Source organism: Osmerus mordax, chromosome 15 (genome assembly GCF_038355195.1).
Source record: "Osmerus mordax isolate fOsmMor3 chromosome 15, fOsmMor3.pri, whole genome shotgun sequence".
Classification (NCBI taxonomy): Eukaryota; Metazoa; Chordata; class Actinopteri; order Osmeriformes; family Osmeridae; genus Osmerus; species Osmerus mordax.
In genome coordinates, this window is record NC_090064.1 from 13,800,192 (window position 1) to 13,818,884 (window position 18,693).

General features: G+C 51.5%; 2 protein-coding genes across 2 annotated transcripts in view; both read left to right on the forward strand.

Annotated features, from left to right (window-relative positions):
• Positions 1-16,662, forward strand: part of LOC136958015 (double-stranded RNA-binding protein Staufen homolog 2-like) — a 46,031-nt gene extending 29,369 nt beyond the window's left edge. Inside the window, 7 exon segments of the mRNA XM_067252237.1 lie at positions 300-357; positions 5,746-5,924; positions 5,927-6,010; positions 6,013-6,093; positions 15,862-15,937; positions 15,940-15,974; positions 16,606-16,662. Coding sequence (XP_067108338.1) covers positions 300-357; positions 5,746-5,924; positions 5,927-6,010; positions 6,013-6,093; positions 15,862-15,937; positions 15,940-15,974; positions 16,606-16,662 — 570 coding nt within the window.
• Positions 16,663-17,835: 1,173 nt separating this feature from the next.
• Positions 17,836-18,693, forward strand: part of LOC136958016 (double-stranded RNA-binding protein Staufen homolog 2-like) — a 56,751-nt gene continuing 55,893 nt past the window's right edge. The window contains 1 exon segment of the mRNA XM_067252238.1: positions 17,836-17,882. Within this exon segment, the coding sequence (XP_067108339.1) occupies positions 17,836-17,882 (47 nt within the window).

Consider the following 18,693-nt stretch of genomic DNA (forward strand, 5'->3'; position numbering starts at 1 on the left):
CACCACCATGAGAGCACGGCATTCAGTGGTGGAGTAAAGGAAACACTGGCCACCCCCCCCCCCCCCCACCCCCAGTCACTTGCGCGTTCTGGCAAAACATGGGACACTTTGCATCTGAGGCGTTGTCGTCTTTGAACGCTCGCGTCTTTGTAGTCAGAACAGTAGGAAGGAACTTGTCTGACATGCGTGAAGAAGCTGTTTTGTTAATGCTGGCTGGTCTCCCTCCCTCTCCATGCGGCTTCTCTCTTACCAACCGCCCTCCGCCCCTGACGTCTCCTCCTCCCCTGACGTCTCCGCAGATCGACAACAAAGGCTGGAATGGACAAAAGGCGGTTTTCACCGAAGCAACAAGTAACAGTGAGTATCCCCTCTTCTCTCCTCTCTGCCCGCCCCCCCCCCGGCTCTCTCCCTCCCCTCGCAGGTGGGTTAGAGAAGGAGACGGCACTCCGGTTAATCTCTGTGACTGGTCAATGGGCGAGTGACTGTCAGCTCAATCCAGCCTGCGTCCGTGTGGGAAGCCTGCAAATGCAGCTTCATTCAGACAGGCTTACAGGCCTGCATACTGAGGCCCTGTGGGGCGTCACGCGCACACACACACGCACACACACACACAAATCCCACACACATACTGCCTTCCTGTGCATGGAGGTAGCTTTTCATGCAGGATTAACACCCACCCACCCACAAGCACACCGGCTCATCTCACAGACTTCATCTGAGATGACGACTGACTTATTTTCATGAAGTAGTACTGGATGAGGGTTGGTCCGGCTGTGTACTGTACCTGTCAGGGTGTCTAATATACACCTGTGTGTGTAAATGGGGAGTATCTGTAGTGTTTCTCGACAGCGTGAATGTGAACCTGCATGTACCAGAAAGCACGAGGAAGAGGATGTGCGTTGGATAAAGGGAACACGGTGGTCATTATGGACCATTTCACGGTCTTTCAGTCCTGGTCTGAGTTCAGTGTCCAGTTATTTCTTGACCATCCTGTGTTTTATTCTGCAGTCTGACATAAATGTCTCCAGAGATGGACTGATGGAGAGGAGAACAAGCACACAAGAGATCCTTCTCACGGTCATTTATCTTGATAACCATGCGAGACAAAGAGCAAGTTGTTGCCTGAGAGGAAGGACTTGATTTCAAGTCCTTCTCTTCCCCTGTCTCAAGTCCTTCTCTTCCCCTGTGGAGAGACAGGGGAAGAGAAATGATGTTTGCGTAGTCATTGACGTCACTAACATGTCAATTCATGTCATGCCCACTAGCTGACGCGTGAAGGATTTAAACCCCTTCTCCGTTCCCTCGACATCCTACATGTTCCTTAACGATAACGTATAAATAGCCTGATACATTTACTGTGGCAAAGGGGGCCTGATTAGTGTCTATAGCCTCGCCTGATGAAATGACACAATGACTTCTGAGTGATGGCAGCTCTCTCAGGGTGCAGAGAGAATCCAAACAACTTGAGGAGAAGTTGCTATGGGGACAGATGAGAGTCTGGGAGCAGAAGGGAAAACAAACAGATAGCGTTATGGGATGTGAATGTGTGGTCGTCACTCCCGACATCGAACTCAGCGACTTGGCAGATGCCACAGCTTGGGAGGTTTATTGTGGAACAGAAACATTACAGTCTCTCATGCTCTGTGTGTGTTTGTATACTGTACACAGTGTGTGTATACTGGGTGGGAGTGTTTGTTTGTGTGTGTGTCTGGGATTGGGCAAGGAGGGCTAGAGTATGGCCAAACAGAAGGCCCAGTAAAAGAGAGAGCATAGATGCAGATGATGTCATTCAAGACCTGCAGGTGTTGGACCTGAGAGGTGAGTGGGCATCACTGACTGCAGAGTTGAACAGACTTCCTGGTGGTTTTCAGTACGTTTGTGATGAAACATAGTTGTAGTTGTGGTCTGTACTCAGAGACCCAATAGAGAAGACTCTAGGACTAAGGACCCCCCTCCAAGACCCCACAGGCCTCTGGGAAACGAAGTCTTCCTTATTTGGTGCTAATTATTCCCAATCTTGGCTGGGCATGTGTGGAACAGGGCCATTCCCAGTCATAGTTTATCTCAATCCCAGCATGGGGCCCAAGTATCTGCTAATTAGCTCTTTAAACTCCCCAAACCACACAACTGCTAATGTCCAAATAAGGTTTATTGCCTAAACTCTCCAGCTCTCTTTCCCCCCCCCCTTCTCGCTCGCTCTCTGTCTGTCTCTCTCTCTCTCTGTCCCTCTGTCTCTCTCTGTTTCTTTCTTACTCTTCACCGCGTATTGGCCTGGGTTGTTAGTGCATCAACTGGGCCGAGTAGAAATGGCCTGTTAGGGCTGAATTGATGTGAGGGCTTCACTGGACTTACGATGGGACGATTCCCTCCCTCCAGACTCCTCCCCTAACAACTCCCACACATCCCAGTGGTTCTAACTGGCTGCTGTAGCGGATGGAAGATGACAGCTAAGTGTCTGCACACTTCTTAGCATCCTCCAAGTACGCAGGACCCACGACCCCAGCCTGCAGCGGAGTGAGAAATGGAGAGGGTAGCAAGCGAGGAGAAAAGGACGAGCCAGTGAGGGCTTTGGAGGGAGAGATTACGAGAGAGTGGGAAGAAAGCAGGAAAGGAAAGAGAAGAGAGAGTGATTTTTCTCCTCTTTATTCCCAGGGGTATTGCAGCAGGGTTTTTCAGTTGAGTTGCCACATTTCATTTCCTGCTGTGTGTGTGTGTGTGTGTGTGGGTATGTGTGTGTGTGTGTGGGTATGTGTGTGCGACTTTGCGTGTGTGTGTCTGGGTGGGGGGGCTGTGTGTGTGTGTGTGTCGGGGAGGGGGTTGAGTGTGTGTGTGAAGTATGCGAAGGTCCTGCTCCAGCGAGGTGATTTATAGTGTTGGGCTCCGGGCCTATCTGTTTTGGATCTGACTCATGTTTGGCCCTGGCCCATCTCCTCTGTCTGACTGGACCCGTGCTCTGGGCGGGACTCCTGGAACCTGCTGCGAACCACGGGAGACTGCACATACTGCACACACACACACACGCGCACACACACATACTACACACACACGCGCGCACACACACATACTACACACACGCGCGCGCACACACATACTGCACACACGCGCACACATACTGCACAAACATGCGCGCACACACAAACGCTCCGCACTCTCCTACTCGCACTGCCACATACACACACACTCGTACCACACACAGCTGATGTCATGTTGGCTAACACCTTTCACTTTTTACGACACTCCGTGTTTGGTTAAAGGCCGTGAGTTTTACTTGTGTAAATTGAAATTGAAGTTGTCGTCAAACGACTGGGGAAAATACCCAAACCTTGAAGCCTCAGCAGTTGTGTCAGTGCTGGCCTGGGCAGAGGACCTTGTTTGATTATTCTTAGGGATTTGGACTTAACTGCTGTTTTCATTTAGTGGTTTCCTAGTTCTGGAGTTAATGTAGCACACTATGCAGCTTCTCAGAAACCCTGGGGCCCGTGTTCTCATTGGCTGGCTGGGGCTTGCATCCTCTCCCTGAGTTCTGTTTCTACCACATGTTAATGACCACAGCGGTCCACGTCTACACTGTCGGTTATCAAGACGTTTTGCATGATACAAACGCGTGCTCCCGAGGTGGTTTTGTGTGTTTCGATAATCTGTGTGTGCGCCTGTCTGTGTACGCATGTGCTTGTGTGTGAGAAAGCTCACATGTGAAGGTACTGTGTGTGTGTGGGGGGGGGGGGGGAGCTCACGTTAACTCAAACAGGAAGTGGGCTGTCTGTCATGCCCTGGCTCCAGCTCTCACTCCCAGCTGTTGCTTCTACACACAGCTGCTGTTCCCGTCTCTGGTGACCTTGGCTGGGCTACGGGGGCCGCATGGTTTTCACATCCACCCACCCTCCATCCACACGTCTGTCTCCCCATGCTCCCCTTCGGCGGACGCCCACGCCACCACCGACTTGGGGAAGGCCCGGGATGAGCGTCGGCCATGTTGCTTAGACCTATCCTCATCTGCGGGATCGGTGATCGCTGACACGCAGGTAGAGGAGGGATGGTTAGTGCTGGACTGATCCTCAGGTCAGGTGTGCATGGGAGAGGAGCTGCAGCTAGCTGTTCAAAGCATCTCCTACGATGACATGTCTGCTGTTTAGGAGAGACGAAAGGAGTTCTCTCACCCAGGTTTGCCCCCGGCCCCAACATAGGACAGCTTAGGCCGTAGGTCTCTTTGAACCTGCGTTAGATGTGCTATGGTGGATGTGTTTCTGACTGTTACCGTGATGGAGTTATTGTTTTGCGCCGTTGCGTGCTTGTGATTCAGCACAGCTTGGTGAGATGTGTGTGAGAGCTAGTCTTGAGAGTTTCCCAGCGGAGGCTTGGTTGAGACCTGCCAGACCACATGAAACCAGCATCTTCGTTTGGTAGAGGAATGCCTGTGGAGGGGAGAGCCAACGTATGCACGCACACACACACACGCATGCACACGCACACATGCGCACACACACCCACTCACACACCTCTGCCTGGTCTGGCACTGACTGACGGTGGAATGTGTGTGCAAATCATTTTGACAGGTAATGATTTGAGCAGTAATGACCCTCATCCTCTGTCCTCCCCTCTTCCCCTCTACCTCTCCCTCTCTCCTCTCCCTCTCTCTCTCTGTCCTCCCCTCTTCCCCTCTACCTCTCCCTCTCTCTCTCTCTCTCTGTCCTCCCCTCTTCCCCTCTACCTCTCCCTCTCTCCTCTCCCTCTCTCTCTCTCTGTCCTCCCCTCTTCCCCTCTACCTCTCCCTCTCTCTCTCTCTCTCTGTCCTCCCCTCTTCCCCTCTACCTCTCCCTCTCTCCTCTCTCTCTCTCTCTCTCTGTCCTCCCGTCTTCCCCTCTACCTCTCTCTCCTCTCTCTCTCTCTCTCTCTCTGTCCTCCCCTCTTCCCCTCTACCTCTCCTCTCTCTCTCTCTCTCTGTCCTCCCCTCTCCCTCTCTCCTCTCTCTCTCTCTCTCTGTCCTCCCCTCTTCCCCTCTACCTCTCCCTCTCTCCTCTCTCTCTCTCTCTCTCTCTCTCTCTGTCCTCCCCTCTTCCCTCTCCCTCTCTCCTCTCTCTCTCTCTCTCTCTCTCTCTCTGTCCTCCCCTCTTCCCCTCTACCTCTCTCTCTCCTCTCTCTCTCTCTCTGTCCTCCCCTCTTCCCCTCTACCTCTCCCTCTCTCCTCTCTCTCTCTCTTCTCTCTCTCTCTCTCTCTCTCTCTCTCTCTCTCTCTCTCTCTCTCTGTCCTCCCCTCTCCCTCTCTCCTCTCTCTCTGTCCTCCCCTCTCCCTCTACCTCTCTCTCCTCTCCTCTCTCTCTCTCTCTCTCCTCCCCTCTTCCCCTCTCCCTCTCTCCTCTCTCTGTCTCTCTCTACCTCCCTCTCCCTCTCTCCTCTCTCTCTCTCTCTCCTCCCCTCTCCCCTCTCCCTCTCTCCTCTCTCTCTCTCCTCTCTCCTCCCCTCTTCCCCTCTCCCTCTCTCCTCTCTCCTCTCTCTCTCTCTCTCTCTTCCTCCCCTCTTCCCCTCTACCTCTCTCTCTCTCTCCTCCCACTCTTCCCCACTACCTCTCCCTCTCCTCCCCTCTTCCCCTCTCTCTCTCCCTCCACCCCGTTCATCCCCCTCTTTTGTACCTCTCTGTGTGACCCATCTTTCTCTCAAACGTTTCTCATTTCCTTTTCCATCTCCCCTGGACCACTCCTCCTCCTCCTTGTATCTCTCTCTCTCTCCTCTCTCTTCTCTCTCTCCCAGCCCAGAAGGGCCTCCTCCACCTCTCCCCAGACGTCTACCAGGAGATGGAGGCCAGCCGGAAGCAAGGAGGGGGTCCGGGCCCCGGGGCCCCTATCAACTACCTGACCCCCAAAGACATGGGCCCCTGCTCCGCCCCTCTGGCCCCCGGCCACACCCCTTTCTACAGCAGCACAGCCGGCCCATGGCGACGGTCGCCACGGCGGCCATCGCCAGGGAGCTGCTGCTCAACGGCTCGTCCCCCACGGCTGAAGCTCTGGGCCTGAAGAGGGAAGAGCCCCACCATGCCTTGTGGTCTCCGTCCAGCCTGCCCAGCAGCTGGAGTACCTGGCCCGCATCCAGGGCTTCCAGGTGAGGCTCCACACACACACACACACTTGCAGACACACACACACGGCCCTCATACCGTGTCTCCAGGTGAGGAGGATATAAACCTTCTCATGCACACTAACACACACATCTGGTCCTGAAGTGATGGAGGAGAGGAGCAGGCACACTTGTCCCGGGCCTCGCCCCACCCTCAGTGCTTTGGGATGAGGAACACAACTACAAACACCCCCACCCACCCCCACACACACACACACACTCTGAAGTGTTTCCGCAGAACAACTGCACAGTTTGGAGGTGGTAGTGGGGTTTGGCAACACAGCATATCTGATTCCTCTTCCCGCTGTTAGATGCTGATGGTGAGAGCTCACGTAGATACACACAGATACAACAGCACACAGGTGCTGCCGACTTGACTGGACTGTGCAGGCATACAGGTGAACACACAGAAATCCACACACACACACACACACAAACATGGTAGAAGTGTGTGTGTGTGTGTGTGTGTGTGTGTGTGTGTGTGTGTGTGTGTGTGTGTGTGTGTGTGTGTGTGTGTGTGTGTGTGTGTGTGTGTGTGTGTGTGTGTGTGTGTGTGTGTGTGTGTGAGAGAGAGAGCGGAAGGGAGACTGAAGGGAAACCTCCAGTGTGGTGTACCTCAGTCCTGATACCAGCGGCTGTTCGTTTAGCTGCAGATGCTTTATATCAGCTCCAGCAACAACATTTGATCTTAACCTGCTGAGGGGATGTTAACCTGCTGAGGGCTCCTTTGAAAGGCCTTTGTTATTGCTCTGAGCCTTCCTGTGTGTGTGTAACCTGAGAGAGCACCGAAGACTGGCCAAGCCCAAAGACACACACACACATGCTCACGCACGCATAGACATACACACTAATAGACACGCATACTGTACACAGCAGGTTGTGCTTAGAGTGGACGGGATCACTGGGCCGAGCCCACTGTGTAATCAAGCCCCTCGTTGTCCTCGAAGACGCCAGACCCCTACACAATTTTCACGTGTGTGTACTTAAAGGGGGAGCTCAGACTGTAACTGAGACATGCAGACAATGTTTTTTAATGTTTTTCTTCTTTGTTTTTATTGAGTGTGTGGAGTGGACTACCTTGTTGGGAGGATATGAAGCTAGTTACAGACACATTCAGTCTCATGAGCTTTACTGAGCCTAACTTTACCACAGATATTCAGTTTCTCTCCAAAACATGAACGATTCTTAATATTTGTATGAATGTCGGGGCCATTTTTCATACTCAAGCTACATTATGAATAGTTTGTCCTCTCTGTTCACTTTCAGGTTTATCATGAACACGGAGAAAATGCTGGACAGTATTAGTCCATGCAGAGTACTGTACACATGATGCATACCTGTTCAGGAAAAGCAGTTTTACTCACAATTGATTTGATTGGGAATTGGCTCGGCTTGCTGCTTTTTAATACGCAGCAACATGCCAGTTTGATCTTGCACGTTGGCATCCTTTGGCTGTGTGTGTGTGTGTGTGTACTATCCATTTGGCTCAGTGTTGCTGGCATTGTGGGTAACTGCAGTAGGGCAGAAACACAGGAATAGGGGGTAATTCAGAACACATGGAGGATTGGGGGACACACGGGGGAATCTCTCTCCCCTTGCCTTGTCTCTCCTCGCTTTCTTTCCCTCCCTAATTTCTCTCACTGTTTGTCTCTCTCCTTCCGTCTCTCTCTTGTCTTATTTTTCCTCATCTCTTGCTCTGCCCCCTCCCTCCCTCTCTTTCCTCCCCCCCTTCCCTCCCTCCCTCTCCTTATTTTTCATTCCATCTATCTCTTCTTTCCTGATTCTTTCCTTAAGAAATGTTTCACTTCCTTCTTCTCAGCCGTCGACAGACACACGCTGTATCTCACTTGTAACCATGGCGGTGCAGGTGTGTGCGTGCGGGCACGCGAGCGTGCGTCTCACTGTCTGGCTGAACACCTGTCTGGCTGAACACCTGTCTGGCTGAACACCTGTCTGGCTGAACACCTGTCTGGCTGAACACCTGTCTGGCTGAACACCTGTCTGGCTGAACACCTGTCCCCCTGCCTGGCAGCCACCAGCTGCCTGTCCCCTCTGCCCACCCCTCTGACATCACAGGTCTAATAACTTCCTAGCTGGTCCCTTGTGCTGCTCCAGGACCTGATGAAGGACTCGTAGCCTCTGGAATATCCCAGAGGATGGAGATCCCTGTGTGAGCCAGGAGGTCAGGCTGATGAAAACCTACTAAACGTTGATTAAAAGCAGTTGATTTTTGTGTTCTTTGAAGGCTTCTTCAGGGTATCCCGGTGTACAGGCTGCCAGTGTAACTAGTGACAGGGCCTTGCACCTGTTTCACTGGACCTTTTGGTCTTGCTGCCTATGCTCACATAACTTTCCCATAGGGCCCACTCAGTGACTGGTGATGGAGGATGCAGCCACACCAGGAGGGGAGCAGGTGAAGAGAGAGAGAGAGAGAGACAGAGAGAGACAGAGAGAGACAGAGAGACACACAGAGAGATACACAGAGAGATATACAAAGGGCATAGTTCATGTATTACGTCAGTCCAGTGGCAGGCGGTTTGTCCATTCGAATCAGAGCAGCAGACCTGGAGTGAGGCAGTAATCGGAGGTGTCGATGGAAGAAAAGGGAGTGTGGGGGGGGTGGATTTGTCATCGTATCGAGTCATAGGATGTAGCTAGCTAGCTCCTAGCTAGGACCAGGCCCTGACACCTGCCCCCTGAGAGGAGCCACGCAAAGCAGAACTCTGACCAGCGTCAAGAGCTCTTTCGCTGGGTTCAGCGTAAGTTTATAGCACCTGAATGAATCCAGCTCAGTTTGTTTATGCTGCGCTCTATGAGCATCACTCAGTTATATGATGCCTGCAATTTGGCCGCTAATGGAAATGTAGCACCTTGAGAATGGTAACACTACAGGTTTTATAATTGGCCGTTAAACACGGTAGAAGTGGTCCCATAAGATGGTTTTGCAATATGCTGGAAAACATGACACGTTTTCTTGTGTAACGTATGGAGAAAATACTAGCGTTATAGGGAATTCAAACGGTTCTTTTACATTTAAACTAGTTAGAAACTGTAGTTAGTGTGTGTGTCAGTGCATAGAATGTGCATGTTGCACATTTTATATTGTGTTTACGGGTATATCAGAACATGCGGTTGTGTGTGTGAGTGTGAGTGAGCTTAGTCATGGAGGTGTGGTGTGTGTCAGGCCTCCTCTTAGTCTCTGAGTGGGACGAGTGCAGAGCCAGACAGACACACTACCATGTCATGGGCGTGTGTGCAGAAAACACATGGAGTGCATCAGTGTGATTCTATCTGACGGCCACCTTCTGAACCTGCGGGCGATCCCGCTGTCCTGGGGGGGAGAAGAGGTCTGTCCTGGGGGGGAGAAGAGGTCTGTCCTGGGGGGGAGAAGAGGTCTGTCCTGGGGGGGAGAGGGGGTCTGTCCTGGGAGGGAGAAGAGGTCTGTCCTGGGGGGGAGAAGAGGTCTGTCCTGGGGGGGGAGAAGAGGTCTGTCCTGGGGGGGAGAAGAGGTCTGTCCTGGGGGGGAGAAGAGGTCTGTCCTGGGGGGGGAGAAGAGGTCTGTCCTGGGGGGGGGGGGGAGAGGTCTGTCCTGGGGGGTGAGAGGAGGTCTGTCCCCTGGGGGGAGAAGAGGTCTGTCCTGGGGGGAGAAGAGGTCTGTCCTGGGGGGGGGGGGGAGAGGTCTGTCCTGGGGGGTGAGAGGAGGTCTGTCCTGGGGGGGGAGAAGAGGTCTGTCCTGGGGGGGAGAAGAGGTCTGTCCTGGGGGGGGGGGGAGAGGTCTGTCCTGGGGGGTGAGAGGAGGTCTGTCCTGGGGGGGAGAAGAGGTCTGTCCTGGGGGGTGAGAGGAGGTCTGTCCTGGGGGGGAGAAGAGGTCTGTCCTGGGGGGTGAGAGGAGGTCTGTCCCGGGGGGAAGGCTGTCTGTCGGCGGGCCTGGGGGACAGAGCTCAGCCTCGGCTCTGTTTGATCACATCTTACACCGCGCGTTGGAAATCCCACGTGAATGAAAATATGACCGGGACCCGGCGACCGATGTTGACGTACGCTCGGAACATCTGCGCTGACGGCCGCTTCCCAGGATGTGCTGCGCTCTGTTACTTCTTCTGCCGGCTGAGGAGGAAAACCACTTCAATGGTGCCGGCAACACCTCTCGTTTGGCAACACCAACCCCCCTCATCTCCCTCTCTTCCATCTCTCTCACTATCTCTCTCTCTCTACCTCTCCTTCTGCCTCTCTCTCTACCTCTCGCTCTCTTTCTTGCTCTTTTTCTCTCTTCCATCCATCCATCCATCTTTCTGATGCTCTGAAGGAACATCAAACGTTCTGCCCTCCGATGGAACGTTCTGCCATTTCCAGCGGTCTCTGTTCCCCTCCGCCGTGCGGCGGTCCAGTTGCCCGTCCCTGGTGTATCTGGGGTTTACATTAGAGAAGACATGTGGAAGGGCTAATCCCTGCCTGTTTGATTCCTGCGGCGTCCTGATGGCTTGCAGCTGCTCTCCGGGGTGTGTTGTCTGAGAAGCCATCTTTGAAAACAAGTTTTGTTGATGATATAAATCAGACAGTTGATGCAGTGCTGGCTGGCTGGCTCGACGCACAGTCTCCCTCCTCCATGGTGGCCCTCTGTCTGTGTCTGTGTGTGTGTGTCTGTGCGTGTGTGTCTGTGCGTGTGCGTGTGTGTGTGATAGCAGAGTGTATGATGAATGGAGCGTGGGTGGTGAGAGAAAGTGATGATGTTAGTACACCACAATCAAGCCCATTTGTAAACCCTTAAATCAGAATCTCTTGGTCTGCCGGTCCTAGTTCCAGAACTGGCACACAGCAGGAACTTCAAGCCAATAAGAGTAAGCATTTCGAGGATGATCGCTACACAATCTTTATCTGTAGATTATAGGCACTAGATGATACTATTGTAATGATCACAGTACTTATCCTTTTCATCTGATGATAAAGGAGGGAAGAGTGACACGGAGCCTGTGTTCCCTCATGCGCTACACGAGGCTGCTCGCTCTGAATCCTCTCACTTCTCTGAGCAGATCTGAAGCACTTTCTGTTCATCTTTTGATCAGGGGATATCCTCGTGTCTCAGTGGCACTGTTTCAGCTGTAGGAGTCCAACTGCAGTGAGCTCATGCATGTACGCACACACACACACACATGTACACATACACACGTATACACACACACACCCACACGCATACACACACACACACACATCACTGCTACAGTTTAATGATGAATGAGAACATAATAGAAGTCATTAGAAGTCATTTTAAAAGGGAGGGGTCCTAGTTAAACACGATGGGTTGCTAGGTTTCCTGAATTGGTTTAAAATAGACTTTTCACAGCCAGATATGAGGCCTTTCTGTATCCTGGTACACAACTGCGACATTTTTGCGCTTTTCTTAGTCCGATAGTCGGGAAATAGCAGCACGTGAACCTACATGTGCGTTCTGAATAGTCCAAGAGATGCTCTTGTTATTAGCTTTTCCCCTTCAGACCTGGTTCCCGTCCTTTCCTTGAAGTAGCTAAACAGGGAGTTCCTTGTAGCTAGTTTGCTCCTCGGAAATCCTGTTGTTCTGCTGCGATGGCTTTACAACTGCTGTCTCCATGCCTCCTCTGTCCTAGGCTTCTTGTTTGCTTCACCCCTCAATCCCTTTCCTGTAGGGCTCTGGAGGGTTTCTTAACAATGTCCTTAAAACACACTTGACCCCATAGCTCTGACTCTCAGCTCTGCTAATTGCTTCACACTAACAATACCATGTTGTCTCCTTGGGTGAGATGCAGGGTTTATTTATAGTCAATGTCATGTTGTTGATGTGAATTTTTTTCCGCTATCCCGGACTCACCCCTCGTGCTTGTGCGTCTAGTTCTGATTCTGTTAACCCTGTCCAGTGGACGTCCCCCCCCCGCTTCCCCTCTCAACCTGCAACCACATCCCTGGCAACAGACACCCTGGCAACAGACACCCTCTTTTCTCTCCAACCGCTTATTTTCATTCATCTGCCTGGTTTCTACCTAGGCCATGCTTTACGGTTTGATCTGCTGTCGTGTGTATTGATTTGGCCTTCATGTGCTCAAGTAGTGTGGATGTGATTGTGTGCGGGTGTGTTGTCTTGTTGGAGAGGTGTGTGTGTGTGTGTGTGTGTGTGTGTGTGTGTGTGTGTGTGTGTGTGTGTGTGTCTCGGTGGAGAGGTGTGTGTGCGCGGGCGTCTTGGTGGAGAGGTGTGTGTGTGTCTCGGTGGAGACAGACGGATCTCAGAGAGGAAGAAGCGTCAGCTTTAGAGGCAGGTGTCAGAGGTCGTTCCACATTAGTGCAGCGGATCAGTCGCAGGCCTTGCGTAACTCTCTGCTCCTTTGTGTCCAGAGGAAGTGGATTAGTGGCTGCTGTGGGGGAGACCTGGGGTGATTAGTTAGGCCTAGTTAGAATGCCTGGCACTCACCCACATCACAGGGCCAGGGAGACTGCAGGAACAGAGAGATCAGCAAGGACGCTTGTGAAACAGAGGGCCGTTCGCAGTCCCAGGACTCCCATAGGGCCCCCTGGGAAGATGTTATTTGAAACCTTTGGTGAAAAATGGGTTGGTTGATGACTTGAATGGTCGACGCGGTAAACCGAGAGGAAGGAGTTTTTTTTTTTATTTTTTATTTTTTTTAAACGTCATCTGTTACCTAGCGGTTGTGTTGTGTGAGACACCTTCTGACTTGAGTCCCCTGATGGATGGACACCCTGCTGTATCGCCTGTTCTCAGCGTTAGCACACCGAGGGCCAGGGCTTGATTACACTAACGCAAACCTCAACTGTCAAAACAATTGACAGAATGAGGAGAAATCAGCGTCGATTTTGTCAGTGGGACGTGTTAATCATGTGGGTGGAATAACGTAATGATTTGTGGAAGGTGCGTCAGTCCCCATGGCCAATCACAATACCAGTGATGTTTACTGTTGTCTTTTGGAGCGATTTTGAATTCCATTACTGTCTGTTATGCCTTCACGGCCTTCACCTGTAATTTCATTTGTCTAGATAACCTAAACAGCTGCCATCCACATTATTGAAAAGATCTGTCAATGCCGTTAGACTAAAATATCAGATAGTGATAGTCAAATTAATGTCCGCAGTAATGAATTTGTAAACGGTGACCACAAAGAAAGCTTTTGGGGGGGGGGGGGGGGGGGGGGGGTAAATGTATGTATGATTTGTGTGTGTGTGTGTGTGTGTACTAGCCTATTGTAGTTGATGTGAGAGGCTCGTTCTCGGCGGGGGTCCTGACAGCTTGCGATGGATGAACCAGCGGACCAGTGTCCTGCTGACCAGACACCATGATTGCACAATACATCACAGCTACGGCTCTTTATGCTGTTTTAATGAGCTAACACACTGGACAATAACACACACAGTACTTTTACACACGCACACACACGCTGGATCATCACACACACACACAGTCTGAGACACGTACACACATCCCAGTCACACACACTTAAGAGAACTGTGACCCAGTTCCCAGTTGAAGTTATCGACAGCATCTAAAAACACACCAGTAGCGCATACACAAAGAGGCACGCAAACACACACAAAATCGAACCTGCTTCCAGTTTCCACCGCACACTGTCAAACAGCTGCAGCCAGGGAGGGGTCACGTGAGGGAACACACCAACCTGGGCATCTCATGCAACCCATACCAAATATCTCATTCCATTTTTCTGGTATTTTGTCATTTGTCAGTATTCATACTGGGGAATAAAAGCTAAGCAAAACGTGTCTTTATTTGGGCAAGTAAAGTGGTCAGAGTTTGTGGCAGCTGCCTGGAGAGTTGAGGGCAGATTAACCTGCCACAGGGTCTTCTCCAGAGCTCTTGTTACTATATTTATCACTCATACACATAACAGATAGCATTCCACTCTTTATCACCACCAAGACGTCTCCCCCTTCAACAGGTGTCTGCTGCATACAGAAGATGTATGAGGGAGGGGAGGAAAGAGAGAGTAGAAAAGACTGTGCGTGTGTGTGTGTGTAGATGGGTTTGTTTGTGTGTGTCTCTGTGGGAAGGTCTCCATGTGTCTGGCAGGCCTGGGTCTCAGAGCTCCCCCACCCTGCGCCTCCTCCTCACAGGAGCATAACTCACACACAGACACACTGCGCTCGCTCTGGGAAGCCTTCAGTCACAGGTCATATACGTCTGTCTGTCTGCCTGAGCGCGTGCACACACACACACTTGGACACGGACACACATATGCACGGCATATCAGAATATCTCGTTGTACATCGTACACGTAGAGCGATAAATGAAGTGCCTTGGGGAAGAATTCGGACCCGACCCTTTCCACTTTATGTTGTGTTACAGTTTTAATTCAAAATGGATTCCAAAAAAGGGAAAATCTGTCTACACAGTTTCCTATATTGGCTAATTGGCTAGGGAGTCAGGTGGCTGAGCGGTGAGGGAAGCGGGCTAGTAATCTGAAGGTTGCCAGTTCGATTCCCGGCCGTGCAAAATGACGTTGTGTCCTTGGGCAAGGCACTTCACCCTACTTGCCTCGGGGAGAATGTCCCTGTACTTACTGTAAGTCGCTCTGGATAAGAGCGTCTGCTAAATGACTAAATGTAAATGTAATTGAAAACATGTTTTTGCTCATTTTTCTTGAACATAAGTATTCATGCGTTGTGCTTAGCATACAAGAGTCCTGTCAGAGTCCTTTAAGTGTTGTTTGGACAAAGCGCCAGGCATGCTCTCCAGTAATTAGACTCAGGTGTGGCTTCATTCTTGAGACCATACTGGCACCAGAGATGGCCTGTGCTCCTTGCAGGTCTCCTATCTCTGCAGAGGGTTTAAAACAGCTCTGGTCGAGTGACCATTGGGTTCTTGGACAGCTCCAAAACCAAGGTCCTTCTTGCTTAGTTTCTTACAAACTGTTCCCAATAACTCATCTGCCCTAGTTGTATGTCTCAACGCAAGGCCTTGATAATTCTCATTTTCATAAAGAGAATGGCAGGTGCTTTTGTCACTGATGAATAGCCTTCATTACAATGTGCATCAAACCAGCAGAGTATCTGGTGCACTATTTATGACTCTAAGAAACTGAGATTAATAGCATATGACTCACTCACAGACAATTACCCACTTACATGCATCACTCACATGAACTCCTAGATCATTGTGTATACTGTGATTGTAATTTAGTTTCCTTCTCCAAGTTCTCGTGCCTATGATGTTCTTTGTTCCCTGTTAGTTGCTGTTGTGGGTATTTGTACCATTTAAAGTTGCCTGCAGCTGTCCTGAGCAGAACTAGGCCAACCAAACACCAACACACACACCCACACACACACACCCACACACACACACACACACACATACTCACACAGAGAACTAGGCCAGACAGGCAGTATTACCAAAACCTTGGATCCCAGGGCCAGTGTCCCTCAGGAACAATGTCATAACAGTCCTGATTGCACAGCATTTAGGAATGCCTGCATAGTTAACCTCTCAAGATGAGGGGTCACCTGTGATGTCATAGCCAACAGCCAGCCACCCCCTGCCATCTTGGCAAGGGATATTTGGCCTCAAAAACCCTTTGATCAATATTAGAAATTCTAGATTGGCTTTAGTTTTGCTGAGTTCTCACCCAAAACACTAACTCAGAGCATTTAGAAGATTGTACTTTTGTTGGTGCTGTGTCAGCGATCCTTAACTTGTGATAAAAAGGGGAAAGCATATGAATAAGATGTGCTTTTGTTTGTGTGTTCTTGTCTCTCTGCCTCTCACAGGTGCAGTACAATGATGGGCAGAATGGCAAGGAGTTCATGACCTACCTGACCCTCTCGCCTGTGCAGATGACGTTCCATGCATTGGGAGCTCCCTCCAAGCCAGCCACGACCAGGTAGCTACGCTAGGGTACTCTACAGTCCTGCAGTGTAGCTATGCTATGGTACTGCTAGACTGGGTAGCTATGCTATGGTACTGCTAGACTGGGTAGCTATGCTATGGTACTGCTAGACTGGGTAGCTATGCTATGGTACTGCTAGACTGGGTAGCTATGCTATGGTACTGCTAGACTGGGTAGCTATGCTGTGGTACTGCTAGACTGGGTAGCTATGCTATGGTACTGCTCGACTGGGTAGCTATGCTATGGTACTGCTGGACTGTGTAGCTATGCTATGGTACTGCTGGACTGTGTAGCTATGCTATGGGTACTGCTAGACTGGGTAGCTATGCTATGGTACTGCTGGGTAGTGTAGCTACCTTATGTTACTGCTAGACTGTAGTATTACATAATCTCTAAATTGTTCCTGTCACACAAGAATGAATGTGAAAGCTTACTTTTCTGTCCTTTTTGTCAAATGACATTAACTGTCATCCTGACCCAGCATGTGTTCTGTTTACAATGCAACTGAGGGGCCGATGTGTCCCGCTATGGGTGGTGTTGGCTCAGTTTGGTTTTCTTTTATTGAACTTTTTCCTTGATTTTAATGATCGTCTCAGGCTTGTCATGAACGTGCTCTTGCCTCCAGTTATCATTAATCAGCAGCTTCAGAGAACATTTCAAGCCCCTCTGCCCTCGCCCTTGATAAGAATCAGCCGGTTTCCCTTCTCCCTCCAGAAATACAAAAAATGTTCCCCTCTCGCTCTCTCACTCTCGCTCTCTCTCTCTCTTTCGAACTTTTCCTCTCTCTACCTCCCTCCCTGCATCTCACTCTTTCATAGTAATTACCGTCTCTGAAATTTTCGTTGGGATCTCCCCCGTGTCCTGCAAGTGGCGAGCAGCACCCTGTATTCAGGAGGTGGTTCTTTGTCTTGCGTCGCCCAAGCAGAAAACCCTCTGCTTGCGTCCTATCATTTCAACATAGGAGCCCTCTTTGTCCTGGCTCCTTCAAAGCTTTATTAAAAGGCTGGACCAAAGCCTCTGATGGGGTTGCTAGTGTCACCGCCCGGCCTGGCCCGGCCAACATAGTTAGCTCTAAATGAGAAAGCTGCCAAAATAGGCCAAGCTGCCCCTCAGCCAGCAGCCTCTGGCCTGGCCTGTTGTTGCCAAGAGCACTGGGGCATGACAGACTGCTGGAGGCGGCCTTTCTCTCCCTCTCCTCCCCTGCACGTCACCCGGTACAGTGTTCAGATCCGCCACAAAGGAGGAGCCAGGGACAAGGAGCCGGGGACACCCCACGCAGGGCTGCCTGCCCGGGGAGCGCGGTGATGAGGGTGGAGAGGGAGCGCGGTGATGAGGGTGGAGAGGGAGCGCGGGCGATGAGGGTGGAGAGGGAGCGCGGTGATGAGGGTGGAGAGGGGAGCGCGGCGATGAGGGTGGAGAGGGAGCGCGGCGATGAGGGTGGAGAGGGAGCGCAGTGATGAGGGTGGAGAGGGAGCGCGGTGATGAGGGTGGAGAGGGAGCGCGGCGATGAGGGTGGAGAGGGAGCACGGCGATGAGGGTGGAGAGGGAGCGCGGTGATGAGGGTGGAGAGGGAGCGCGGCGATGAGGGTGGAGAGGGAGCGCAGTGATGAGGGTGGAGAGGGAGCGCGGTGATGAGGGTGGAGAGGGAGCGCGGTGATGAGGGTGGAGAGGAGCGCGGCGATGAGGGTGGAGAGGGAGCGCGGTGATGAGGGTGGAGAGGGAGCGCGGTGATGAGGGTGGAGAGGGAGCGCGGTGATGAGGGTGAGAGGGAGCGCGGTGATGAGGGTGGAGAGGGAGCGCGGTGATGAGGGTGGAGAGGGGAGCGCGGCGATGAGGGTGGAGAGGGAGCGCGGTGATGAGGGTGGAGAGGGAGCGCGGTGATGATGGTGGAGAGGGAGCGCGGTGAGGAGGAGTATTCATCTGTTAAACCTGCAAGTAACACATGGAAGGTTTCCAGTGCGTTTCCAATTGGTGTGTGTGTGTGAGCATTAGCACACACACACACACACACACACACACACACACACACATGGATTCTGATACAGAAGCGTTATCTGCGTAATTAGACATTGTAAATGTGATGAGATGGCAATGGGAGATCTATGTGCACTGAGAGAGAACTGTTTCTGGAGCTTGTCATACACACACACAGACACACACACCACCATCTCAGCATGGTCCATAGACTGCTGACAAGCTCACTAGGCTTTCACCTGGGGATTTCCCGATGCCTATCTGCAGTCAAATAGGCCTTTCGTCAGCTAGAATGGAGGGATTGATGGAGGAGAAGAGGAGGGAGACAGACCTGTGAATGGCTACGGTACACCCCACGCGGGATTGCACAGAGCGTAAATGGGAGGATTTGAAGTGGTACACTTAGGGTGCCCTCTGTTTCAGTTCTGTCCTGGATCTCTTGGTTTCACAGGAGCCCCACTCACGCTCTTTCCAAGCCCACTGAAGACGTCTGTCCTTAACACATCTTCACCACCCAGATGCTTGGATGAGTCCTCCAGAACTCCCTTGGATTCCATGTGTGCTGTGAGCCTTCCTCATTAGGCCTTGTCATCAACAGATGCTGAGGACACATTCAGTAAACCCAGCGGACCTGGGGGTTTAGTGGTTTGTTTGGACACGTTTGAGGGATGTCGGCTGATCCTGGTCGTGGCTCCGTAAATCAGTGGCTAGCTCACTCTAAATCAGCAGCTCCTTGTGG